The 21619-nt window shown below is 35.3% G+C and overlaps 12 protein-coding genes and 3 non-coding genes across 15 annotated transcripts; 5 read left to right on the top strand and 10 right to left on the bottom strand.

Moving 5' to 3' along the window:
• The first annotated feature begins 748 nt into the window (after positions 1-748).
• On the top strand, positions 749-847 carry KAFR0Ctrna14K. Its single transcript has 2 exons — positions 749-786; positions 811-847. It is a non-coding gene; the product is annotated as a tRNA-Lys (tRNA).
• A 158-nt stretch (positions 848-1005) lies between these two features.
• GIP1 (protein phosphatase regulator GIP1) lies at positions 1006-2703 on the bottom strand (the record flags this gene model as incomplete). The annotated part of the gene is made up of 1 exon (XM_003956140.1): positions 1006-2703. The coding sequence occupies one exon, from the start codon at positions 2701-2703 to the stop codon at positions 1006-1008; it is 1698 nt and encodes a 565-aa protein (XP_003956189.1).
• A 633-nt stretch (positions 2704-3336) lies between these two features.
• ZTA1 (NADPH:quinone reductase) lies at positions 3337-4341 on the bottom strand (the record flags this gene model as incomplete). Its single annotated transcript, XM_003956139.1, has 1 exon — positions 3337-4341. One exon carries the CDS (start codon positions 4339-4341, stop codon positions 3337-3339), a length of 1005 nt encoding a protein of 334 aa, XP_003956188.1.
• A 520-nt stretch (positions 4342-4861) lies between these two features.
• Positions 4862-5410, top strand: FMP23 (Fmp23p; the record flags this gene model as incomplete). The annotated part of the gene is made up of 1 exon (XM_003956138.1): positions 4862-5410. The coding sequence occupies one exon, from the start codon at positions 4862-4864 to the stop codon at positions 5408-5410; it is 549 nt and encodes a 182-aa protein (XP_003956187.1).
• A 530-nt stretch (positions 5411-5940) lies between these two features.
• Positions 5941-7323, bottom strand: KAFR0C00560 (DNA-binding protein REB1; the record flags this gene model as incomplete). The annotated part of the gene is made up of 1 exon (XM_003956137.1): positions 5941-7323. The coding sequence occupies one exon, from the start codon at positions 7321-7323 to the stop codon at positions 5941-5943; it is 1383 nt and encodes a 460-aa protein (XP_003956186.1).
• Positions 7324-7377: 54 nt separating this feature from the next.
• REG2 (protein phosphatase regulator REG2) lies at positions 7378-8298 on the bottom strand (the record flags this gene model as incomplete). Its single annotated transcript, XM_003956136.1, has 1 exon — positions 7378-8298. One exon carries the CDS (start codon positions 8296-8298, stop codon positions 7378-7380), a length of 921 nt encoding a protein of 306 aa, XP_003956185.1.
• A 250-nt stretch (positions 8299-8548) lies between these two features.
• KAFR0C00540 (uncharacterized protein) lies at positions 8549-9145 on the bottom strand (the record flags this gene model as incomplete). The annotated part of the gene is made up of 1 exon (XM_003956135.1): positions 8549-9145. One exon carries the CDS (start codon positions 9143-9145, stop codon positions 8549-8551), a length of 597 nt encoding a protein of 198 aa, XP_003956184.1.
• A 568-nt stretch (positions 9146-9713) lies between these two features.
• Positions 9714-10760, bottom strand: KAFR0C00530 (regucalcin; the record flags this gene model as incomplete). The annotated part of the gene is made up of 1 exon (XM_003956134.1): positions 9714-10760. The coding sequence occupies one exon, from the start codon at positions 10758-10760 to the stop codon at positions 9714-9716; it is 1047 nt and encodes a 348-aa protein (XP_003956183.1).
• Positions 10761-11980: 1220 nt separating this feature from the next.
• Positions 11981-12769, top strand: MUM2 (Mum2p; the record flags this gene model as incomplete). The annotated part of the gene is made up of 1 exon (XM_003956133.1): positions 11981-12769. The coding sequence occupies one exon, from the start codon at positions 11981-11983 to the stop codon at positions 12767-12769; it is 789 nt and encodes a 262-aa protein (XP_003956182.1).
• Positions 12770-13206: 437 nt separating this feature from the next.
• On the bottom strand, positions 13207-13278 carry KAFR0Ctrna9Q. The gene has a single exon. It is a non-coding gene; the product is annotated as a tRNA-Gln (tRNA).
• An 809-nt stretch (positions 13279-14087) lies between these two features.
• MRX18 (17-beta-hydroxysteroid dehydrogenase-like protein) lies at positions 14088-15578 on the bottom strand (the record flags this gene model as incomplete). The annotated part of the gene is made up of 1 exon (XM_003956132.1): positions 14088-15578. One exon carries the CDS (start codon positions 15576-15578, stop codon positions 14088-14090), a length of 1491 nt encoding a protein of 496 aa, XP_003956181.1.
• A 141-nt stretch (positions 15579-15719) lies between these two features.
• Positions 15720-15802, bottom strand: KAFR0Ctrna13L. Its single transcript has one exon. It is a non-coding gene; the product is annotated as a tRNA-Leu (tRNA).
• Positions 15803-16816: 1014 nt separating this feature from the next.
• Positions 16817-17533, bottom strand: KAFR0C00500 (uncharacterized protein; the record flags this gene model as incomplete). The annotated part of the gene is made up of 1 exon (XM_003956131.1): positions 16817-17533. One exon carries the CDS (start codon positions 17531-17533, stop codon positions 16817-16819), a length of 717 nt encoding a protein of 238 aa, XP_003956180.1.
• Positions 17534-19654: 2121 nt separating this feature from the next.
• On the top strand, positions 19655-20329 carry NRG2 (Nrg2p; the record flags this gene model as incomplete). Its single annotated transcript, XM_003956130.1, has 1 exon — positions 19655-20329. The coding sequence occupies one exon, from the start codon at positions 19655-19657 to the stop codon at positions 20327-20329; it is 675 nt and encodes a 224-aa protein (XP_003956179.1).
• A 204-nt stretch (positions 20330-20533) lies between these two features.
• ECM2 (Pre-mRNA-splicing factor ECM2) lies at positions 20534-21607 on the top strand (the record flags this gene model as incomplete). Its single annotated transcript, XM_003956129.1, has 1 exon — positions 20534-21607. The coding sequence occupies one exon, from the start codon at positions 20534-20536 to the stop codon at positions 21605-21607; it is 1074 nt and encodes a 357-aa protein (XP_003956178.1).
• Between the last annotated feature and the right edge of the window lie 12 nt (positions 21608-21619).

Here is a 21619-nt window from a genome sequence, read left to right as displayed (position 1 = left end):
CCTTGTCGGTGTACTAGTGTATCTAAGGTAAAGTGAAATGTAAAATGTAGAATTTTGAATCACCTACCTTCTGTCAATTCAGTTCGACAAAGAGGGAAGAGAGTCACATATCTTAAAGTTTGAAGGACTTAAGACTCCAATCCATAATTTCCAAGTACTACTAAAATATTACTTAACAGTTTGATACATCGATAAAAATAGATTATCACATGAAATAAGAGCCACAGAATTCAACCAATGTTAGTCACACAGCCTAAACTTTTGAAACTCATTGCAGCAGACTGTTAAATATAATATAGTCACCTATATTATGCCAATTTTCAAATTAAAATAACGATTCTTCGAAAGAAGAAAAAAATTTTGAGCACTTTTACCGAAATAGCACTACAAAAGATTATAGATGGATATCTAATGATTCGAAGGATCCCTTTCAAAAGGGACATTAGTAGTTCTTTTTGGTAATTTATCGCAGGGACTGTAAAGCACATGATTACGTTCATATCAGCCTCCTAGTAGATGATTACAATTTCAATATGTAAATCAAGAACGGTTGCAAAACCATTCTGATTTCTTCATCGTTACTTTTTATAGTTGTCTATTAGAAAGAATAGAACAACAGATGCAATTAAAAAGTCCCATAAGGTACTACATGGAGTAGAAGTCTGATGTCATCATTTGTAACGAAGCTATCCTCATGGATTAGACTGTATTACCGAGATTAAGTACGGACAAATTCTTGAAACACTCATCCTTGTTAGCTCAGTTGGTAGAGCGTTCGGCTTTTAGGCAATTATACGCTTAAGCAAGGATAACCGAAATGTCAGGGGTTCGAGCCCCCTATGAGGAGTGTTTCTTTTTTTAATATATTGCTGAATATGAATGGGAATGGCATTAACGTTTAAAAAAATTGGGTAACAGTATGGTTTGGGATAGAATTCATTCAAACAAGTAAACCCATATTTATCTTAAATTTTTTATAGTATATATGTTTTCGAAACTAGACACTTACAAATTTGTCACAACTCCACAAAGCTTTCTCTTATTCTTTGATGAACGATAGTTTTTTTCACCTATAAAAAGTTGATTGGATACACTGAGCTCATCTGGCCAATTTTCAGGGCATATTTGCTTCGAATAGTATCTTTGTAACTGACTTTCTCGCTGTTTGGCATTATCAATTTCCTCTTCTTCTCTTTTTCCCTCAAAAAAGTTGAAGGATTTGATAAAAGTCTTCAGATTTGCTCTCTCACATCGCAAAGCTTGCTGATTTTCAAGCTCCATCATGGAATTATCTCTTGACTTCAAGATTGAATGAGGTTCCATACTTGCCTTACTATCTGGTATAGGTTGGATTTTTTTTGGTGTATAAACTAAAAGTTTTGAAGTGGTGTCAAATCTGACACTTGTCTCCGTAGTATCAAGAATATCATCCTCTTTCTCACAAATATCGACAGGCTCTTCATAAGGGACACTCTCATTTTCAAAAAAATCAGAAGGTAGTTCAGAATAAAATGTACTATTTTTGAAGTTTAGTTTCTGTTGAACGCATCTTTTCATACCTGTCAATTGTTTCTCCGTCAGTGTGCCATTTCTTAAACTATCGATTATGTCTTTAATATTTAGCCTCGTGACTTGCTCCCTAAATGTTGGAACGGTGTAAACCTTACTACTTGTGGTTGAGGATTCGAGTAAGGAAGAATACACTGAGGAAACCTCCTTATTATTAGGTTTTAATTTAGAATAAGGTGAAGGATCCATTAGCTCAGAACGTTTATTTATGGCTATAGAAGACTCGGTGTCCTCGAGCAGACAGCTGACACTGGTGTCATTCTCATAAGTAACATCTGGTACTACCATAGAAGTGCTGGCAAGGGAGTCAGATCCAAGACTATCATTATCCAACAATCTTACTGACGTCTTTTTCGATCTTGTAAAACCTGAATTTTTTAAACTTACCAGTTCTTGCAAAACTTTATCGTAAATTCTTTTATTTTCAGTAGTTTTTGCCTCTATAACTATATCAGCTGAAGTTGACAGATTATTTGAAAAGATAGGGAGAGTTTTATTGTTATGGTCTTGTTGACTAGTAGGGCGTCCACTAAATAGCAAACTTTTTAAAATTGGAGGATTACTATTGGCCTTACTCTCGAAATTGAAATCACTTGAATCATCTTTCATAGTGTATTCAAAAAGTAAGCTCAAATCTCTTGAGCTTGTTCTGAAGCTTTTGTAACATGATAATTTTTCTCCAGCATCATTGTCGTGATGAGAACATATTAAGGACATTTCCTGTGAAAGATATGTAGAGTCATTCTGGGTAACCGGAATTTTAGACGATATAACAAATTTATTACAAGTGCTTTTTAGTTTTTGAAGCTTGGTTTTAACATTTTCCTTCAATTGAAATGACCTTTTGCTTCGAGTGCGATTTCCCTTCCCATTTCTACGTCTTTGACTCTTTAGAAGGAAAGGCCTTTTTCGTAAAGAGGTTGTTGCGGATCTGAGGGAGCCAAATAATGTACTTTGAAAGTATGTGGGTGACAGCCCTTTTGATCTGCTCAATTCAAGTGAATTTGAAGATCTGTCGGGAACTTTTCCACAACTTAGTTCAGAATCTTTTTTGAGGCCCATAAAAAACCAGTTTCTAAAGGCAGCACGCTTCGTTTTGAAGACCCATTCTTCTTCTGATTCTAGCAAGCTCATTGTATATCTATAGTTCTATTTTGACCAATATTTCAGCAATTAATAAGAAGAACGCAAATAGCTATGAAGCAAATTTAAATTGAGATGGATAGTTAATCTTAAATAGTCTATAATAGCTTCCTCTGATTAATAAAAATTTGCAATGCACTCTTTGTCCATTGTAAGTTTGTATATCCCTGGTTCTTGACTTTGACATTATATATATAGTGTCAGCGAATTAGCACCATAGCGTCACACAAAAATAAATTGCAGAGTGTAAAAAAATCTAGAGGAATTTGAAGGCTAAATAGCATTGAGGGCCTCTCCACACCAAGCTGGTTTTGCGTTATAGAGCGGTATGTGAACTGCTACCAGGGGCTGATAAAGTTCTAGGCTTCTTTTCCTGCAAGAAAAAGCTCAAGTCCTGAATAGAAGTTATTAAGTAGCCCTAGGGTGATTTACAGGTGCCATTTTAGAGCGAAGCTGAGTATATATTTCGAGAAATACTGTTTGGTGAACAAATTATGTGTATTTACTGTACGATATAAACATTTTACTTGCGTCTACTTTGGCACTAGTAGATAATTTTTAGTAACACCCGTGAAGAGCAGGCGAATTAAACGAAACGTAACTATGACGACAACGTTAAGCCCATTATTGTGGGACTTCTAAAATAAGCTTACCGGTAGTACTCCTACTTTCTATATCTTTTGCTGCTTGTACGTAATCATAAAGTTGATAAATCTTAAAGAGCTTGATGTTCAGTTTCCCTGAATCAATTAAAGAAATCAATTCTTCGGTATAGTGACGGAATTCATCAGCTTGAGCAACATAACCAAACAATTGTGGTCTTAGGAGTCTGATGTTTTTTGGCGATAAACGAGATAGTGGAAATGGAGGTACTGGCCCCGAGGCATTACCGTAAGATACGAAAGTACCTTTTCTTTTCAAGCATGACAAAGTGGTTTCAAAAGTGTCCTTCCCTACAGAATCGAATGCCACATCGACACCGTTGCCCTTTGTAATTTGTTGAACTTTTTCAAGAATGTTATCCTCCTTGGAATTAATCAAAAACTCAGCGCCATTCTCTTTGGCTAAAGATAGTTTTTCGTTAGTAGATGCCACAGCAATTGTATGAGCTCCTCTCATTCTTAGTAATTGATTGAAAATCAGACCAACACCACCTGCAGCCGCATATAATAGCACGTAGTCTCCCTTTTTCACGTCATATGCTTCGTTGACGAAGGTTAATGCAGTTAGTCCCTGTATCATACCTGCAGCATATAACTTGAGTTGTTCAGTGCTCGTAGTATCTGGCAGCTTGAACACATGGGTCGAATTTGGCACCTTGGTGAATTGAGCAAAAGTGGCGCCTGCTATGTAACTGACTTTATCACCAACTTTTAAATCTCTAACACTTTTACCAATAGCTACAACTGTACCGACAGCTTCTCTTCCCAATACATAAGGCAATTCTGCCGGATAAATACCTTTACGGAAATATGATTCGATATAGTTAACACCAGTGTAGCGATTTTTGATTATGACTTCGTCATCAGTAACAATGATAGGAGTTGCGAAATCCTCGTACTTGATAACTTCATAACCCTCACTTAGTCCATCAATAAGTAGAACTTTTTGAGATTGAGGGATTGACATGGCTGTGGATTTGTGTACACGACAATTGGTCGAGCTTTATTAAATGTGTTTGTTCAGAGTGGAACTGTTCCTTTATATAAGCAAGGCCTTTGCGGATGAGGACGGGCGGGGGCCGGTGATTCAACCTAATCGACAATAATTGTTTCAAGGTTACTTTCTTACATAATCAAGAGATCAATGAAATCGTTGCGGAAGTTGATAAACAAAGGTACAGTTATATAAGTATAGTAAAATAGGACTGCAGGACATTTGAGCGGAAAAGACGAGCTGTAGTCACAAATCACTAGCCCTTTCTGCGTTCATTGAAAGTATCTACTCCTTGGGCCCTCTCATCGTAGTAACATCACTAAGCCGTTTCTTTCGTTATCACTTCTTAATTGAATGAATGAGAAAGAGAAAAAGGGCGACCACAAAATTTTATAAATAGTGGGTAATTCATGATGTATATAAGGGGGAAAGAGTGATATTTTTACATGCAGTGCATTCTTCATTTTTTCAAAGCAAACGACATAAAGTGCTAATGTCTCGATTGGCGTTGAGTTCAGTACTTCTGAGAGGTTCTTTTCGTAGGTTTTCCTTGAGTGTCCCTATCCATTCTAAAACAATTTCAAAAAGAGTAATAATACCGCCTACAACGCATCTGAAGAGCGATTCCACAGGTTCAGCTTCTGGAAAAATTGGAATTGATGAATTCAAACAACTACCGGAAGATTCAGATTATATTGAAAATTTCTATAATGAGTTAGAAGACTTTAGTGAGGAATATCTCAAGAAGCATACAAAAAAGTCATTTGCAGATTTTGAAGGTGAACCAGACGATTTGGTTTTCCAAGTTCAAAAATACGTTGAATTACAAATAGTACCTAAATATACTGTAGAAGCAGGAGATCAATCTAGAATATACAGAAGTATTGGTGACAAACTTTTAGTTGAAAGATATATAGAGTTCATCAAAGCAATGAAACTGACCCTAAGATTAAACGGAGGACATACATTCATTTTTGATTTGATTTTACAATCACATGCAGTATTCAATGAATGGGAATCCAATAAATATCGTAATAGATAGGAATAGACTCGATTAAGATAAATTGGTTTGGATTTATATCAGTGGTGCCCCATATATCATTCTCGGTTGCTGTCAATAACAGATTAAGCACAGAGCGGTTAGTCAAATATCCTCATGGAATGTAAGGGAAATCACCTTAAGCTTGTCATTTCCTGCATTCGACAATATAATACTGTGATGGCATTTCGTGCGATTTGGAGATAATAAGAAATCTTTTTCAGAGCTCGTCCCAGAAAGGCTAATTCAAACGATTTGAGACCGTTCCATTACCTGGCGTAGATATATGTAGGTTTTGGCGCAGTGTGCTCTACTTCCAGAACCAAATCCTCCGAGAGTAATAGGGAGGATAGTATTAACAAATGATTTTCCAAGTCGTACTTGAGAAGCCTAAGGATTAGACAACTTCGAACCTTTTGGAGCAGTCATAAAAGCCTCCTTTTACCGGATTGTTATACGTGGATACCAAACATATATTTTTGATAATATAACTTCAAAACGTTTCTGCTAGTTGAAATAATGATGAATTTTCTCTATTTTACCGGTTGCTCATGTTTGAGAAGTTTTAACAATTCATCACAAATTTCCACAACTGTTTTCTCCTTATTAGACTTTATTTTCCTCTTCCATTTGTTATAACAAAGCTTCCAGTCCATTGGCGTTAAATCTTTATTGGCTAGACTGTCCCAATCAATTTTTTCATATTCATCAGTATTTAAAGATTTAATCTTGTTAAAGAACATGATCAGTTTCTCACTCGACAGACTATTGATTCTAACTAATGAATCTTGTTGATGAAGTTTATTCCATTTATAACGGCATTGGATTCGTGATCTTGCGCCACCCATCAGTTGACTAACGTGACCCCAGTTTGCAGATTGATCTTTATGTAGGGACTCATTTACAATACGCAATAATTTTGCTTCTTCATTTGGAGACCATTTTTTACTCGAATTTTTAGTATCTTTAACTTTGACATAATTTCTCCAACGATCTCTACAATCATCAGGTAGTTTATCTAATAATTTGCCAATTTTAGACCATTGACCTTCTAACTTTTCATCGTGGCATAATTGAAAGAGTCTTTCATCCAATTCATCATTCCAATGATTGTTAAAATTATTATATTTTCTTCTGACGTGCTTGTAAATGGATGAATTCAATCTATAGTTAAAAATCTTGTAAATTGATTTCCAAAATTTCATCTTGACAAGTTTTTCAATTTCATTTTTATCATTTTCACTCCATATTAAAGAATTAAATTGTTTCATGGTAATATTATTTAATTTTAGGAATGTTAACACAAATTCGTTGATGAGATCTTGCTCTGTTTTTAGAAAGTTAGAGTTTTTGGGTGGATTTGGTATTAATTTACTACGTTTCTCATTAAATTCAACTACCAATTGAGCTGAGATTTTGTCACTGACCAAAATTATTTTTGAATCATTTGATTTGGAGATGATTTTAGGTAATAAATCACGATAATTTTTATCAGCTAAAGATTTAACCACTGAATTGTTATCATCCTCCAAATCGAACTTTGCAGGGGTAGTGATATTATTTTGTAAATTAGTGTTGGATAAATCATCTTGAAGATCATCAGAACCTAGACTTAGATTGTCCCAATTTGAATCACTAGTCTCATCATGTTGTGTATCGTTGTAGTTTAGTTCACCTACGTATTTATAAACAGCTTCTTCCACAGAGTGGCCATTTGTGTTCATTTGAGAGGTCTGAGATTTGTATGTACAGTTTGTTGTGAATAGACTTTTTGTTACCTCATCTCTGATATTGAAAAATGAAGATACCCAAAAAAAAAATATATATATTTTATTAATGCAGTGAGTATAATAACAAAAACTGTACATAAACAGGGCTTGTAATAAGAGAACTTGTAATAAAAGTATAAATGGCATATATATGAGTATGTTTAATCGATAATTGTACAAAAATTCGGTTGGGATGAATAATTAGAACATGCTGAAGGTACTTGATTTATGCAGACTTTCTAATGATGAGTTGCTTGAGCTTGAATCTGAAGAAGATGTGAATATGAAATTTGAAGAGTTTGAAGAGCTTGATCTTTTTTTCAGTAATGGTGGTAACTGCGTCTGATGTGTTGTTATTGAGAGAGTATCAATCTCTTCTGAAAGTGAGATTGTCTTCTGCAAATCTGAAACGTTGATATTTTCTGGAACATCGACTATATCAGTGTAGCAATTCAGTACAGGTAAGAAAGTTGAAGTATCTTGTGTATATACAGAATTATAGTCGTAATTGTAATTTAAACCTTTTTTAAAATTGGTGAAATAATTACTTGGGGTATCGGTATTATTATTTTCTCCAGTATCATTTAAATTTGTTGAAGGTAAAAGCTGAAGTTGAGTCAATGAAGTTAACGCAATATATTGTTTCACATTATTGTTGAAATGGATATGTTTACTTTTCTTATGAACGAAATTTTCTTTGTTTGAGAATGATTTATTTTTATTGGATTTCCAAATCTGTGAGTTTTTAACTGTGGAATCACTTGGTGATGTCTTTTTCAATATTGGTTTCAGTGTGGTGATAGTACTACGAACCCAATTACGGCAAAAATGCGGTTTTACTTTGCACCATGTTCTCCATGTAATATTTTCTAATCTTGTACTATAAATGTCGATTTCCAGATTATTTGAAATTAACAATCTTTGTAAAGATTTAATAAATTTCCAAGATTGTAAAATTTCCCAACAATCGTTATTACTTTTGATTGTTTCAAAATCAATTGAAATTGAACTATTGTTTGAAGGTACAATGTTCAAAGAATTGGTTCTTTTCAGCTTGAATGACGAATATCGATCAGTATCTTCTGAAAGATCCATATCGTAACTATTCGAGCTTACCATCATTCGATATCATTACTAATATACATATATGCATTCGTATATTTGATAATCTATGCCCTTTTTATATAATATGCGAGGTATAGAGAGATGAGCGCGGGGGAAGTGGAAAGAGGAGGCAGATAGCGCCGCGAGAGGCTGTGGGACATTTAAAGCACTATAAAAGCAAGAGATATAAAAACAAGAGAAAGAGTTTGTTCTATTATGAGAAAGTAGTTGTTAAATTAATTGAAGTTATATAATTTTATTAATTAATTTAAAATTTTTGGACGGTTTCGTAGAAAGTCTTACCTTGAATTTCGTGAATCTTTAGTTCCAATTCGCTTGGAGATCTGGAACCATCAGCACCGGCAAGAGTACCAGCACCCCATGGAGAACCACCGTGAACTTCGTTTAAGTTGGTCAATTCTGGGAAACAGTTCTTGTAACCTAATGGAACGTAGATGATACCGTGGTGAGCCAAGACACTTAAAGAGTTGATAGCAGTGGCTTCGTTACCACCACCAGTACCGGTAGAGACGAAGACACCGGCAACTTTACCGTGTAAAGCACCTTTAGCCCATAAACCACCAGTGGCATCCCAGAAGGCCTTCCATTGAGCTGGGAAGTTACCGAATCTGGTTGGAATACCGAAAAGGAAGGCATCGTATTCAGTTAAGGTATCTCTTGTGGCAATTGGGTAATCTGGCTTTGGTTGGCCTCCTAGAGCCTTGACGACTTCTGGAGTTAAAGTTTCTGGGACTTGGTAAATGTCGGCAGAACCACCAGCGGCTTCGACACCTCTCTTTTCAGCTTCAGCTAAAGCGGCGGTGTGACCGTATAAAGTGTAGATGACGATAGCGACCTTTGGCATTATTGGAATATTGTATTAAAATTTAGATAGTTATCTATAGTTGAGTTATAAGATAAGAATATATAAGAGAGAATACAAATAAGAAATCCCTCAAAGAAAAGAGACACATGGTACAATGTCGAGAGCCTTTATATATTAACAAGACAGGGAAAAATGGCAGAGAGTGACCGGCTGCATCAGAAGAGCTCCTCCTTTCATAGAAAAATTTGCTGTTCTTTCGGTGAGAAGCCCCTTAATTTTTGGCGGGTGGAACAAAAATCCGCTGTCTGTCTGTCTGTCTGTCTCGCGGCGAATGCAATGAACGTTTTTCTCGCTGGGCAAAACTTGGCGTGCTGGGCAAAGAAATTTTCCCAGAGGGAAGATCGGCCAGAGTAGCCTCCAGGGATTACTAAAAATACGTAAGATTTTTGGATGTCAATCTTTTTTCTCGTTTTGGACAGCTGAAAGGGGTAAGATTTCCCGTATTCGTACTATTCGTTCCTTAAAGGGGTAAAAAGAAATCAGTGATGCTTTAAAAATAAATTTATATTTGATAGCTTGGCTCAATTATATAATTTTATTGTCCGCATTACATAAAAGACGTTAAAATGTTCCTGGAATTTCTTGGAGTCTCAGTCAAAATATTACGAATTCTGTAAATACATCCGCCTGATCTGTCCGTGGCTTTGTATTCTTCGTCAGAAATTTCAAGATTACCACATGTAACAAATAAGTCATTCTTCGCAATCGAACAACATGAAATTCTACTTGTAGCATTAGGTAAAACAATTTCGTCCATTAATAATCCATCCTTAGTCAAATCGTACACTTGAACTTTGCTAGTGGACCATACACATTGATAAAGTATTCCATGAACACTATCAATTACGCTTCCATCAGGCTCTGGTGATTCGTACTGTTGATTATTTTGTTCCTTGATGTGAATCAAAATTTCCCTCTTCTCACCAATCGTATCATTTTCATAATCATATTCACATCTCCAAATACGATGCTTCAACGAATCCGTAATATAAACATCGTTTTTATACCAGTTGATTGAATTTGGTATCAATATAGCGTTCCACACAATCTCAATACTATCTTCAACTAGTGATATCTTAACAATACATCCGTCCTCACTAACGTCGTACTTGAAATCATTCATTAATCCAACGTATAAATATTTTCCATCTGGTGTAACGTTACCGTCATTTGAACGTAACCTCTTAAACCGTTCTCCTTCCTTCAATTCTTTACAATCCGAATACAGTTTGACATATTCCCATTTTTTTGTCGAAAGATCACATCTACCAATACCCCATTTACTGGCAAATAATAAGACGTTACCATCACCCTCAACAGTCTCTTTAGTCATGAACATAGTACCGACACTCTCCTGATATCCCTCGATTTCGGGGTACGAAATATTGGCATTCGCATCATCGTACGTTTCACGACTAATACTCATGTAGCAATGGCTACTCTCAGGTCTTTCAACGTCAGTTACTCTATGGATTTCGGCTTTGTAAATATCTATCCAATATAACGTATCGGTTTCTTCCACGTACGTAATACCTTCAGATAATGTTGCACCAGCATGGTGATAGTATGGTTTTAGTTCGGTTTGATCAATCATGATTAATAAATGTCTCAATTGCTTTGGTTTCCTAACAATCTTTCCAACTGGAACCAACCATCATCCATCCCGCATTTATATAGCACCAATTTTCTTCGAGAAATTTTCATTACAGTCGGTAAACGAACTTTTTGAAACTTGTTTTAATCACTCCACTCTTGAGAAACCTGCCTCCGTATAAGTTATAATTCCTCTTATTGAAACATTTGCTTGCTCATTCCCCCCCGTTTCCACTCTGTTTACAACCCGAAATACCTCTTGTACTCACAACATGCATCAACAAATCTTAGTTTAAATTTTTCTACTTTTCTCTTCCCCAGATTTAATTACTTCATATCTTTTTAAAAGAACGGCGATATTATCCACACACGCCATTCATGCCATCTCGGACCTCCTACGTCCAGCATAAATATTTATACTCCATCAATGCATCCCCATACTTACATCTCTCTACTCATCGGCGTTATTTTGGACTCTCCAGCCCGTCATTTTTTCCCCTGCTCCATTTACATGTCGGTGTTTTAAATCACCATGGACAACGTATACATTCTTCACACCGCCGTGCCATCCCCCATCGCATCTCATTCAGGGCTCTGCCAACTCAATAAAGAGATTAATCAACTAATCCTCTATTTATTAGCTGTCTACTTGATGACATCTTTTCTTATTCTTCATTGTTACCCTACCTTACCTCGAAAAATTGTAACTAGCAGAAAAACCTACAATATTTTTTTTTGCCCTAAAGCTCGATGTGCCCGGATACTTCATAAGAGTGACTAGAGCGCGTCGTAACCCTAGGTGCACAGGTAACCAACACCTCAAATCTACATATTTTATTTTACAATACGCAAAAGGTGTATTGAGTACTTGAGATATTTAAAGCTTTATTTATTACTTCTCACTTTTATTCCTCTATACCAATAAAATTATCCATTATTAACCTTACATGCGCGGTGGGTCGATCCAACCCTATTTTCTCATGGCACACTTTGAATTTTTTTCGCTTCAACCAAATTGTAACCCTACTGTTAGAGCAAATAACTTTTTCCCATCGAATAATTTTGGCACTGAAGTTGTTATCACGCATCTTGGAACTGTCATTGTTGCAATTCGGATCTCCAATGATAGCGGGAAACATTAAAGAAATTTTATTTGAAACGCATTAAAGTGGGCATACACAAGAAATATACATAGTAGCCACCCAATTCTTTAGACTCGATATGAATTACATGAACTACACTTTCGATCCACAACAACAACAGAATATCCCTTCTTCTTCAATAGACGCTTCATTCAGTAATTTATCATTCAATAACGGTTCTTCAAATACTACAAATGGTTCGCAGCTATACGATTCTAACATAAAATACATGCATTTCAACAATAATGTAAGCGCAAATACAAGTCTGGATCTCGAAAATAGTAATAGCAATAATAATAACAACAATAATAATAATAGTAATAATAGTAATACTAATAGTAGTAACAATAATAATAATAGTAGTAATAATAAAAGTAGTAGTAACAATAACAGTTACGATGAAACGATTGAAAAATTAAAGGTGAATTTACAAATTAAGGACTCACAGATTGAATCACTGGAAAACGAAATAATAGCACTCAAAAATTTATTCAATAAAAAGGCAACAAATGATACTATTCAAATCCCTAAAAATATAGAAAATATTATAATTAAATTATCTGATACATTAGCTGAAAAGGAATCACAACTATCGAAAACTCAGGAAACATTGGAAACAATATTAACTTCAATCTCTTTAAATCCAACTAATGGTATCACAGAAAACGGTAGGTACGATGTGGAGACGATATCGCATAAACTTTTGAATAAACTAGAAATTTTGACAAATGAAAATGATAAAATGTCAAAAATGCTATCATTTGGCCGTTCAAAGGAATTACAAATTAAATCGAATCTATTAGAATTAGAAAACGCTGAATTAAAGAAAAGAGTCACTGATTTAGAGAAGAAACTAAGTCAAAAATAATAATAATTCATATTAAATATAAAGGAAGGAATTTAAATGGACCCAGTCAATAATTTTTTGTATCTATTTAGGTAGCTTATACCATAATCATCGCTCCATATCTTAATAATAATAATAATAACAATAAAAAAAAAAGATGGTAAAGTCGTCATGCAAGAAATACAATCAACTTTGTAGCTAGTAATTTAAACGAAGATGCAAAGAATTTAGCCAATGCTTCTCGATTCCCAAATTCTAATGCGTTTTTGTATGCTACAAAGGATGTGTATGCATTACAGACCTATACAGAAATAGATCAGAAGAGGGTGTCTTGAAAAGTATACAGATATATAAGCTAACCACTTGATGTACTTCCTAGGTTCACTGCTGACTTCATTTAAGATGAACGCTTATTCAGTCTTTTGATATGACCAAGAGCAAAAAAAGTTGAAAAATGAAGGTCCTACCCGGATTCGAACCGGGGTTGGTCGGATCAAAACCGACAGTGATGACCACTACACTATAGAACCAGTAATCTGTGATTTTTTCATTAAAACTTTACCACTCATTATCATATAAAATCATGTTATATTCACGTGACCAAGCACAATCAAACGGTAACTTACAGATAGGTCAAAGTTACGTTAAATAAGGCATCGTTATATACATTCCCTCCTTTATTTTGATTAGGGGGGGATCTTCTCTTTGAGTAATTCGAATAGAAGAGTCCAACTATCATCGACAACGTTGAGGGTATACATCCATTAGTGTCGTGTCAAAGATAAAAGCATGAATAGCGAGGCACTTTGGTCGCTTCGGCCCAGGAGTTATCATTATCTACATTACTGGAGCTATACTTGCTAATATTGTGATATGATGAGTTTGTTAGACAGGTATTGAATGGTTATTATGTTTTTGTGGAGGCAAAGTCCATACATATATGACCTATATGTGAAGATGATGAAGTTATCTGAGGGACACCCCGTAAGTATTTCATCCTCCTTATACACTTGTTGAAGTGAAAAATGCACCAGCAAGTCAAGAATATGCGTGCTAATTATTGCACAATATATTATGTAAAGCTCAAACAATTCTAGTAAAACTTGTTCTCATGATGCTTGGCAGCTCGAGTATTGAGCCCAGTTATTGCATACTCAAAATCTTGCACATTTCCAGCATACTTTCTTTAAATGACTCTAACCGAGACTGCGGGTATTACGTAAAATACTTGAAATTATTATAATGACAACTGAATCAACTCTTTAGAAAAAATATACCATTTTATCGTGACTATACGCACATGTATATAAAATAATCCTTTGATTATCCGTAAAAGTGGCTAATTTTTATTAAATTCTTTCAATCCACGTTGAAAGCCTTGTTCCCATTCCCACATATATTCACTGTCATTTTTAAGTTTAATGTACTGCTCCCTGCGTTGAACCATCCATGAATGCCATCTTCCTAAAGATGAACAATCAAACTTGTCAAACATTTGTATATCAGCAATTGCTGTCTTTATACCATCTTCATATCTCCAATGCTCGAAATTCTCGCCACCGTTTTTCTTCCAATACTCAACATGTTCAGAGATTATATTGTCAACCTTTTCCTTTGGAATGTTTACTGGTATGTTACGTCTCTTCAACAAATTACCTTTTTCCATCATTGGAACAAACCCCCATTCGCCCCCATCACCATATTGGAATTGTAAAGTCCAAAAGAACCAGCCCCAACTGGAAACTTGACTGAAGATTTTTGTCTCTGCATTACCAAAATCATGAATATGAACATTGCGGTCACCTTGAGTCTTATTCCAGGTGGCATTATCGAGAACGCAGGAAAATTCTCCAACCATGTAGTCGGCTTTATCATAAGGGAAGTTTACTGATTGAGGCAAACCTTCTATTATTTGCCCAGCATGCTTCGATTTGTCATCTTCAGAAAAGCAACGATAAATATGAGAATCAACCACTACTGCCGAGTCGAGCTTATTTTGAACTAGCCAATCAGCCCATTGATCAGGCCACCATCCATCTGAGATAACAATTGGCAATGTACTATCTATTTCCCTAATGCTTGAAATAGCTTTGGAATAGTATTTTTTTTGACCTTTTGCATTGTTATTAAAAACAGACTCGTTAATGATTTGCAATCCAATTATGTTGACATAATTTGAGCAAATATCCTGTACAATAAAGGGTAAAATTTCATCTGTCATTGTACTCACGTATTTACTTTCTTGAAAGAAAGTTGGCTTGGGATTTTGAATACCACTGTGTGCATCAGTATTTGCTCCCCCAGGCAAACCATGTACATCAATCAATATACCAATATTATAACTCTGGGCAGTTTTAACCAATTCTCTCAAAAATTCCCATGGCTTAGCACCTTCATAGACTTTTCTCAAAGGTTCAAATGGTAAGTGGCTCAGGAAGTCACCATTTTTAACATGCCAATAACCAATTGGGACCCTCAATGCTGTAACATTAGCTTGTGTCCGTAACCAGTTCCAATCGATTTTGGAAATATAGGCGTTATAATGCTCGCTCAATTTTGCGATGGCCTCATTGACAGAGTGTTTTTGCATGTAGTTTGAGATAGCATGGAACTCATCATTTCCGCCTTCTTCAAACATCGTATTATAAATCCATGGTTCTAAAACAAATAAGGAACCTAAATTAACACCATAATTATAACGATACCTATAAATTGTCTTTTGATCAATTTCACTTGAGGTGCTTGGGATACTTGGTTCTAAAGCAGCATGAGACTTCGGTGTAAGTTTCGAGTGTTCAAATTTCTCTTTAATTGATTTTAAAAGTGGCATTTTGCTCAAACTGTATACTGGAATTACTTAGTTTGAAGGTCGTATTACCAGGTCACATCCCTTTATATACGTTTTCTTTCCCTTGGATATCAGGTTGTATAACTTCAGCCTCTTCTGACTTCAAAAAATTCAAAAAAATAATGAAGGATGCGAGGTTCGAACTCGCGCGGACACCGTCCAACAGATCTTAAGTCTGCCGCCTTAGACCACTCGGCCAACCCTCCATATTATTTGTATTTTTGAATAAAAAAATTATAAATTGAAATGCCCATATAGTTAAAGTTCTTTAACCATTACCTTGCATCCTGCTGGAAATGGCATTATACTGACATTTCAATGTTCTGATAGTTAGAATGACAAATATGGAATGTTCTAGAAGGATTAAATTACATAATAATGAGATAATATGAGAAACAGTAAATTTATCGGTATTCAACATTACATAATAATATGGTAATGTGATAAATCGATGAATTTATCGGCAGTAAATATTAGAGAATATTACAAATATGATTATAGAACATGGAAAAATGTTACAAAGCAAAATATGTTGGAAATTGTATAAATACTCAGGTGAACACTGAAGTTTGATCAAAGTTTGTCACACTGTATATTATTTATTGTATATTTTATTTTATATATAACCAGTGCATTATTTGGTATAACCGCTGATTAATAAGAATTATTTTAATTATTTGACTGACATCCACAACATGAACAATATTAACGATAATAATATACAAGAGACATCCTCTGGTCTTCCTTTACGTCACATCCCGCCCCTGATAATGTATTAGATTTTTTACAAGATGTTCCAAGGACTTTACTAGTTAACTATCTAGTACTTAGGTCATAATCTGGAGGCCCTTTCCTTTTTATTTTATTTTTGTTTACAGCCCTGTGTTAACACAAATCTTAATAGTGATTATGTCATGGCTAAAATTTAAATAAATAAAGCAGAAAAAATAAACCTTAAGTTAGCCTTATTCATAGTGTACAAATAGTCTAAATTTAATCGAGAGGTCTTGAAAATAGCAATAATGCCAACTCGACAACATAACGCTGTCAATAAATATACCAAAAGCTGTAGATGGGTTGTTTTATAGGGATACGGATACTTACGAAATAAAATGTCCTCTTGTATGAGTAGATATAACCGTAGACATCGTTTTTAAGAGATTGTGAATGGTATATTTTTGAAGAAAAAAAGCTATATAAATTTATAAAACTATATGAATTTATTTTTCAGCAGCATCCATGGATCTGGTTGCGACAGAGCTAGCGGAAGCTGGGTTAACACCAGTAACAATTCTACCATCGGTGATGGAGAAATCATCCCATGGACCAATTGGGGCTAAGTATTTAACATTGTATTTCTTGGCAATGTCTTCAACGGAAAGTAAATTCTTTTCCTTCATGATGGTGTCGACACCCATGATAGCTTCACCAACATCAGTGAAACCAGTGATGACCTTTCCAGTTAAGACGTTCTTACCAGTCTTCTTGTCATTTAAGCCATCAAAAATAGCTGGACCGTGACAGACAGCAGATAAGACACCGCCTTGTTCGTAAATGTCAGCGGCGATGCTTTGTAAACCTTTGGCGGTTGGGTAGTCGAATAGAGTACCGTGACCGGCAGAAGCGAAGAAGATAGAGTAGTCAGCAGCATTGACTTCACTTGGCTTCTTGAGGTTAGCTAAAGCTTTGTTGAATTCGGAGTCTTTATTTTCGTAATCTTTTCTGTCTTGACCGTTTAAGAAATCTTCAGTTAAAGAGTGAGCGTCCCAACCGAAGGAACCAGTTTCAGAAACGAAATCGACTTCGTAGCCTCTAGCTTTGTAGGTGTTGAATGGATGTAAAGCTTCGACTAAGAAAACACCAGTCTTGTTACCATCAGCGTAGAAAGGACCGTGGTATGAAGTTAAAGCGATTAAAACTCTCTTGTTAGCGACCATTTTTTTTTTGAAGTTGTTTTGAAGTATTATTGTTTGATGTTATATTATAGGTGAAGGGAAGTTGAAAATAACCATGAAGTTTGGATTGGTGTTGTACTTTATATAGTTTTTGGAGATTGAAATTGGTTGTTATTGAATAAGTAGTCTATTACAAATGCTGACATTACGACTTTACCAATCCTCTTGACAAATCCTATTTTAGCGGAACGCAGCGGGGCGGAAAACTTCGGTCTCGGAAGACTGCGGCTGCCGGACTGCGCCGTACGGCAAACGAGGCACAATTTCTCATGTATATGGTAATGCTGGTGACCACATTGGATGGAAAGGTTGCTGACAAAATACTATTAAAAGAATGATATATTAGCAATCTATTCCCAAAAAAAACAACAACTAAAACACTAATCTCAAGAGAAAGAAATACAAGAACTCTGGCGCTTGCAGTACTGCAATAAATGTCACGTGTAGGATATACCCGCTCAACCACATAAAGGCTGGTTTCAATGAGCGAATGTGAACATTATCATATGCAAAGAAGGTTAAGAAAAGTGTTTGTGTGATTGAGCTAAAGACTGTTAAATTTTTGAGAGTCTCTTCAGGACGAATTGGGTGAGTTTTGGCTCGTTTACATAGTTGAGTTGCGAATTCAAGTGTTTGTACGAAACAAAATGCTCTTTTAATTAAGACTTGGCATTTATGCATCAACTTATTATTGTTTGTGCGTTTAATCTGATTCTCAGAGAAGAATAAAATCTGATCCTCAGAGCATAGATTTTCACAAGAAAAGAAGAAATTATCCATCGTTTATATAGCCCTCTTAATTTTCCGAGAAAAGCCTCTTGCTTACAATTAACGACGATCTCGCAGCAGGAGATTTCCTGTACCCTGCATTAATGTTCACCTAGGACTGACTAACCATATCTGACGGGAGGGCGTCAGATATAAATAATTTTCCTTCAGGAAAAGCCAGACAGACAGTTTGCTAAAAAAAAAAAAAACCTAGTCCGATTTAAACGAGTCACAGATAAATGCCCAAAAAAAGAGAAAGCTTCACATTCATGCAGTATTTGACACTTCGTCTTTGAAATTCTGCGATGTCCAGGGTTCATTTAAGATGCTATGTCTCGTTCTTCGGAGCCGGTGGCTTATGATGCATATAGAATGGTACTATTCGTAAGAAAGTATGAAGTCGCGCATAAGAACGAAACTTTCTGATGTGTTTCTTCGAAAGAAGGGACAATAGGGGGATGCTATGATCTCTACTTTGACTGGTCCTGTCCGTTTTACTCTTTCTAACAAATCACCATGTCATGGTTTCATGACACAACATATTTTTTACTTGAAACCCATTTTGTTTCAAAAATGACTATTTGCATTACATGATCCTTTCGTTCGTTTGATGAGGATTGTTCTGCTTAACAGCAGCTCGAACAACAACAGCGAAATTCTCCATTCAATCTTGCCTGCTTCTTGAGAATTTGACGAAGATGTAGGGGACCACTGCCACGTATACAACCAACAACTTCGATAAACGAGCGCAGACTGAAAACGCGCTATAAATTTCTCGTTTCGTTTTCTGACGTTCCAAAATTAGCTTCTCGCTCGCATGTCGAAGGATCATAAGAAAGTTGCAGCATGATGTCTCAAAATTGATCGTTCTTTTCTTATCTCGGGAATTTCCTTCAACTTCTCCCAGGAACTCACTCACCACTGTCGTTTGTTCTTCCTCTGTCCAAGAAATAACATGGGTTCTACTATTTACTGCGTACAAACCCCCCGCTGTACAGTGGCACTAGCACCACTTAGGCTGCTTTTCATAACCTTTCTTGGCATCCAGGGATTGTAGTGCATAAACGCCCTAAATAGCCTTCTTGTTCTTCAACAACTTAGGTTTCTCGTTTAGTACAAGTACGTTAATAAATTCTACGATATTTGTGGATATACGTATAGATGAACGATCTCATCTAATCTTCAACTCACTTAATTTCATATACTTATATAAATATAGACTAATCCATTGTAATAACTTATACTTATTAGATCGTTCATTCTAATTAACATTGATATAAATTTGTAATAATACCAAAAAGTTTCTCGAAAAATCAGAAAATCCACACGTCAAAAATGTCCATTTCACCTATAAACGCTACACATTCGCTACCAGTGTTGGCTCCCGTCACTTTCCCTTTGCCTAACATCTACTCTCGTCTAGAGAAAAATATTCAGATTACTATATCATACAATGATCCATCTTATTCATTGAAACCCCAGAAGAAATATCAAACGTTGATACCATTGGTGACAAATTCACACATGATTGAAAATGATCTCAAGACATTGTTGAATAAACATATGTTTGATACAAACAGAAATGGCACCCTTTCTGCTTCTTCAAGCAGGCCAAATATAGTCCCTGGCAATAAAGTACCTTTAAACTTGATGAGGATATCTGGTACCTCGCCATTATTCAATAAAAGAAAGTCAGAAGAGTTGAAGCATCAAGGTATTGAGAAACAACCAATCGTCATGAAATTGTCTAGTTTTGATAGAAACGTCCAGCGCAGAAAGAATATCTCCATCAATAAGCAACGCAAACATGTTTGCAAAGTCTGTACAATGGCCTTCACTACTTCAGGCCATCTTTCTAGACATAATAAAATACACACTGGTGAGAAGAAGTATGTCTGTCCATTTGAAGGTTGTGGACAAAGGTTTAGTAGACATGACAATTGCGTACAACATCATAAGACGCATTTAAGAAAGAAAGAAAACTCTAAATCAAAATCTACCAGCATCTAAACTTTTTTTATAAAATTATACAACTCTTGCATCAATAAAGATATTCCAATTCCCATTTTATTTACTTATTTTCCAGTAATGTAGTTTCACTTTTAGTTTTTTGTAGCCTCATCGCTTGAAAACAGAAGTTAAAGGCCCATCGAAAAAAAATTTATACCTTCAACAAAAGAAAGTAATTTGTAAATAAGAGTGACAGCTTTAAGTATGGATTCAGATGACTACACTCCTTCTATATGTGAAGAATGCCTATCCTCATCTTTCAATATTAGGATGACTAGAGTACCTAATGGCGCTAAATGTAGGATTTGCACTTTATCGTTTACGTTATATCATTTCAAGAAGGATGAGAGATCATCGGTAATTATCAAGACAAATATATGCCACCGTTGCTCTGAACAAAGACACGTTTGTCAGTGTTGCTTGATGGATCTCACGTGGGGAATCTCTATAAAAGAGCGTGATGAAATTCTTTCTATTGTTAATGGTAGTGATTTCAAGACCGTAGAAGCCAAAAATGATATGATGAAGAAATTCCTGACTTTGAAAAAAGATGCTAAACTAGGAGGTGCCAAGATAACAAGTGACTCAGCAGAATTGAGTAAAATGATGGAAAAATTGGAAGAAGTCCTAAAATCGAAAGATGAACTTTACTTGAAGAAAGGTAAGACGAATAAAATTCGGGACAATGATGGTTTCCAAAATGTGGATATTTCACACATTTTAAAGAAACTACCTTTGAAGGAATCCTTTACCAAGACAGGAAATCCATCTACATCCTTTCTGCTTTATAATGTCGATGCATCTATACCAGAGTGGAAAATTTCTGAAAAAATCTCTCAGATTGTGAATGAGAAGGAGTGGAAACACGTGGGTTCGAAATCATTAATTATAAATCATAAAGCAAAAGTAGGCGGAATACGCTTCAAAAATGATGAATTAAGTACAAAATTTACTGATGAACTAATCTCCAATGAAGATTACTTGATAGTCAAGAAAGGTGGTAATGGCAATTTACAGAGAGGGATATTGAAAATCGGTCATTTCCAAATTTTTGTGATTCCGTGGTCATCAGGTTTCTCAGTGAGTTCATTTGGTAATAACGTAAGAGAGAATATGAAATTAGCATTAAGCTTCCAAAAATTAATTTCCAATGAAGTTAATTTGCATAATGGCGATGACAGACATCAAGCTAAGAAAGAAAATTTGAAAAAAATTAATAAAATCACAAAAAAATCAAACAAAAAAAACGCTAGACGTATTGCTTCGTTAGAATTATGAATAGAATAGATG

This window comes from Kazachstania africana, chromosome 3 (genome assembly GCF_000304475.1).
Source record: "Kazachstania africana CBS 2517 chromosome 3, complete genome".
NCBI classification, from domain to species: Eukaryota; Fungi; Ascomycota; class Saccharomycetes; order Saccharomycetales; family Saccharomycetaceae; genus Kazachstania; species Kazachstania africana.
Note: the sequence above shows the minus strand (reverse complement) of the source record. Positions and strands in the feature narration are given on the sequence as shown.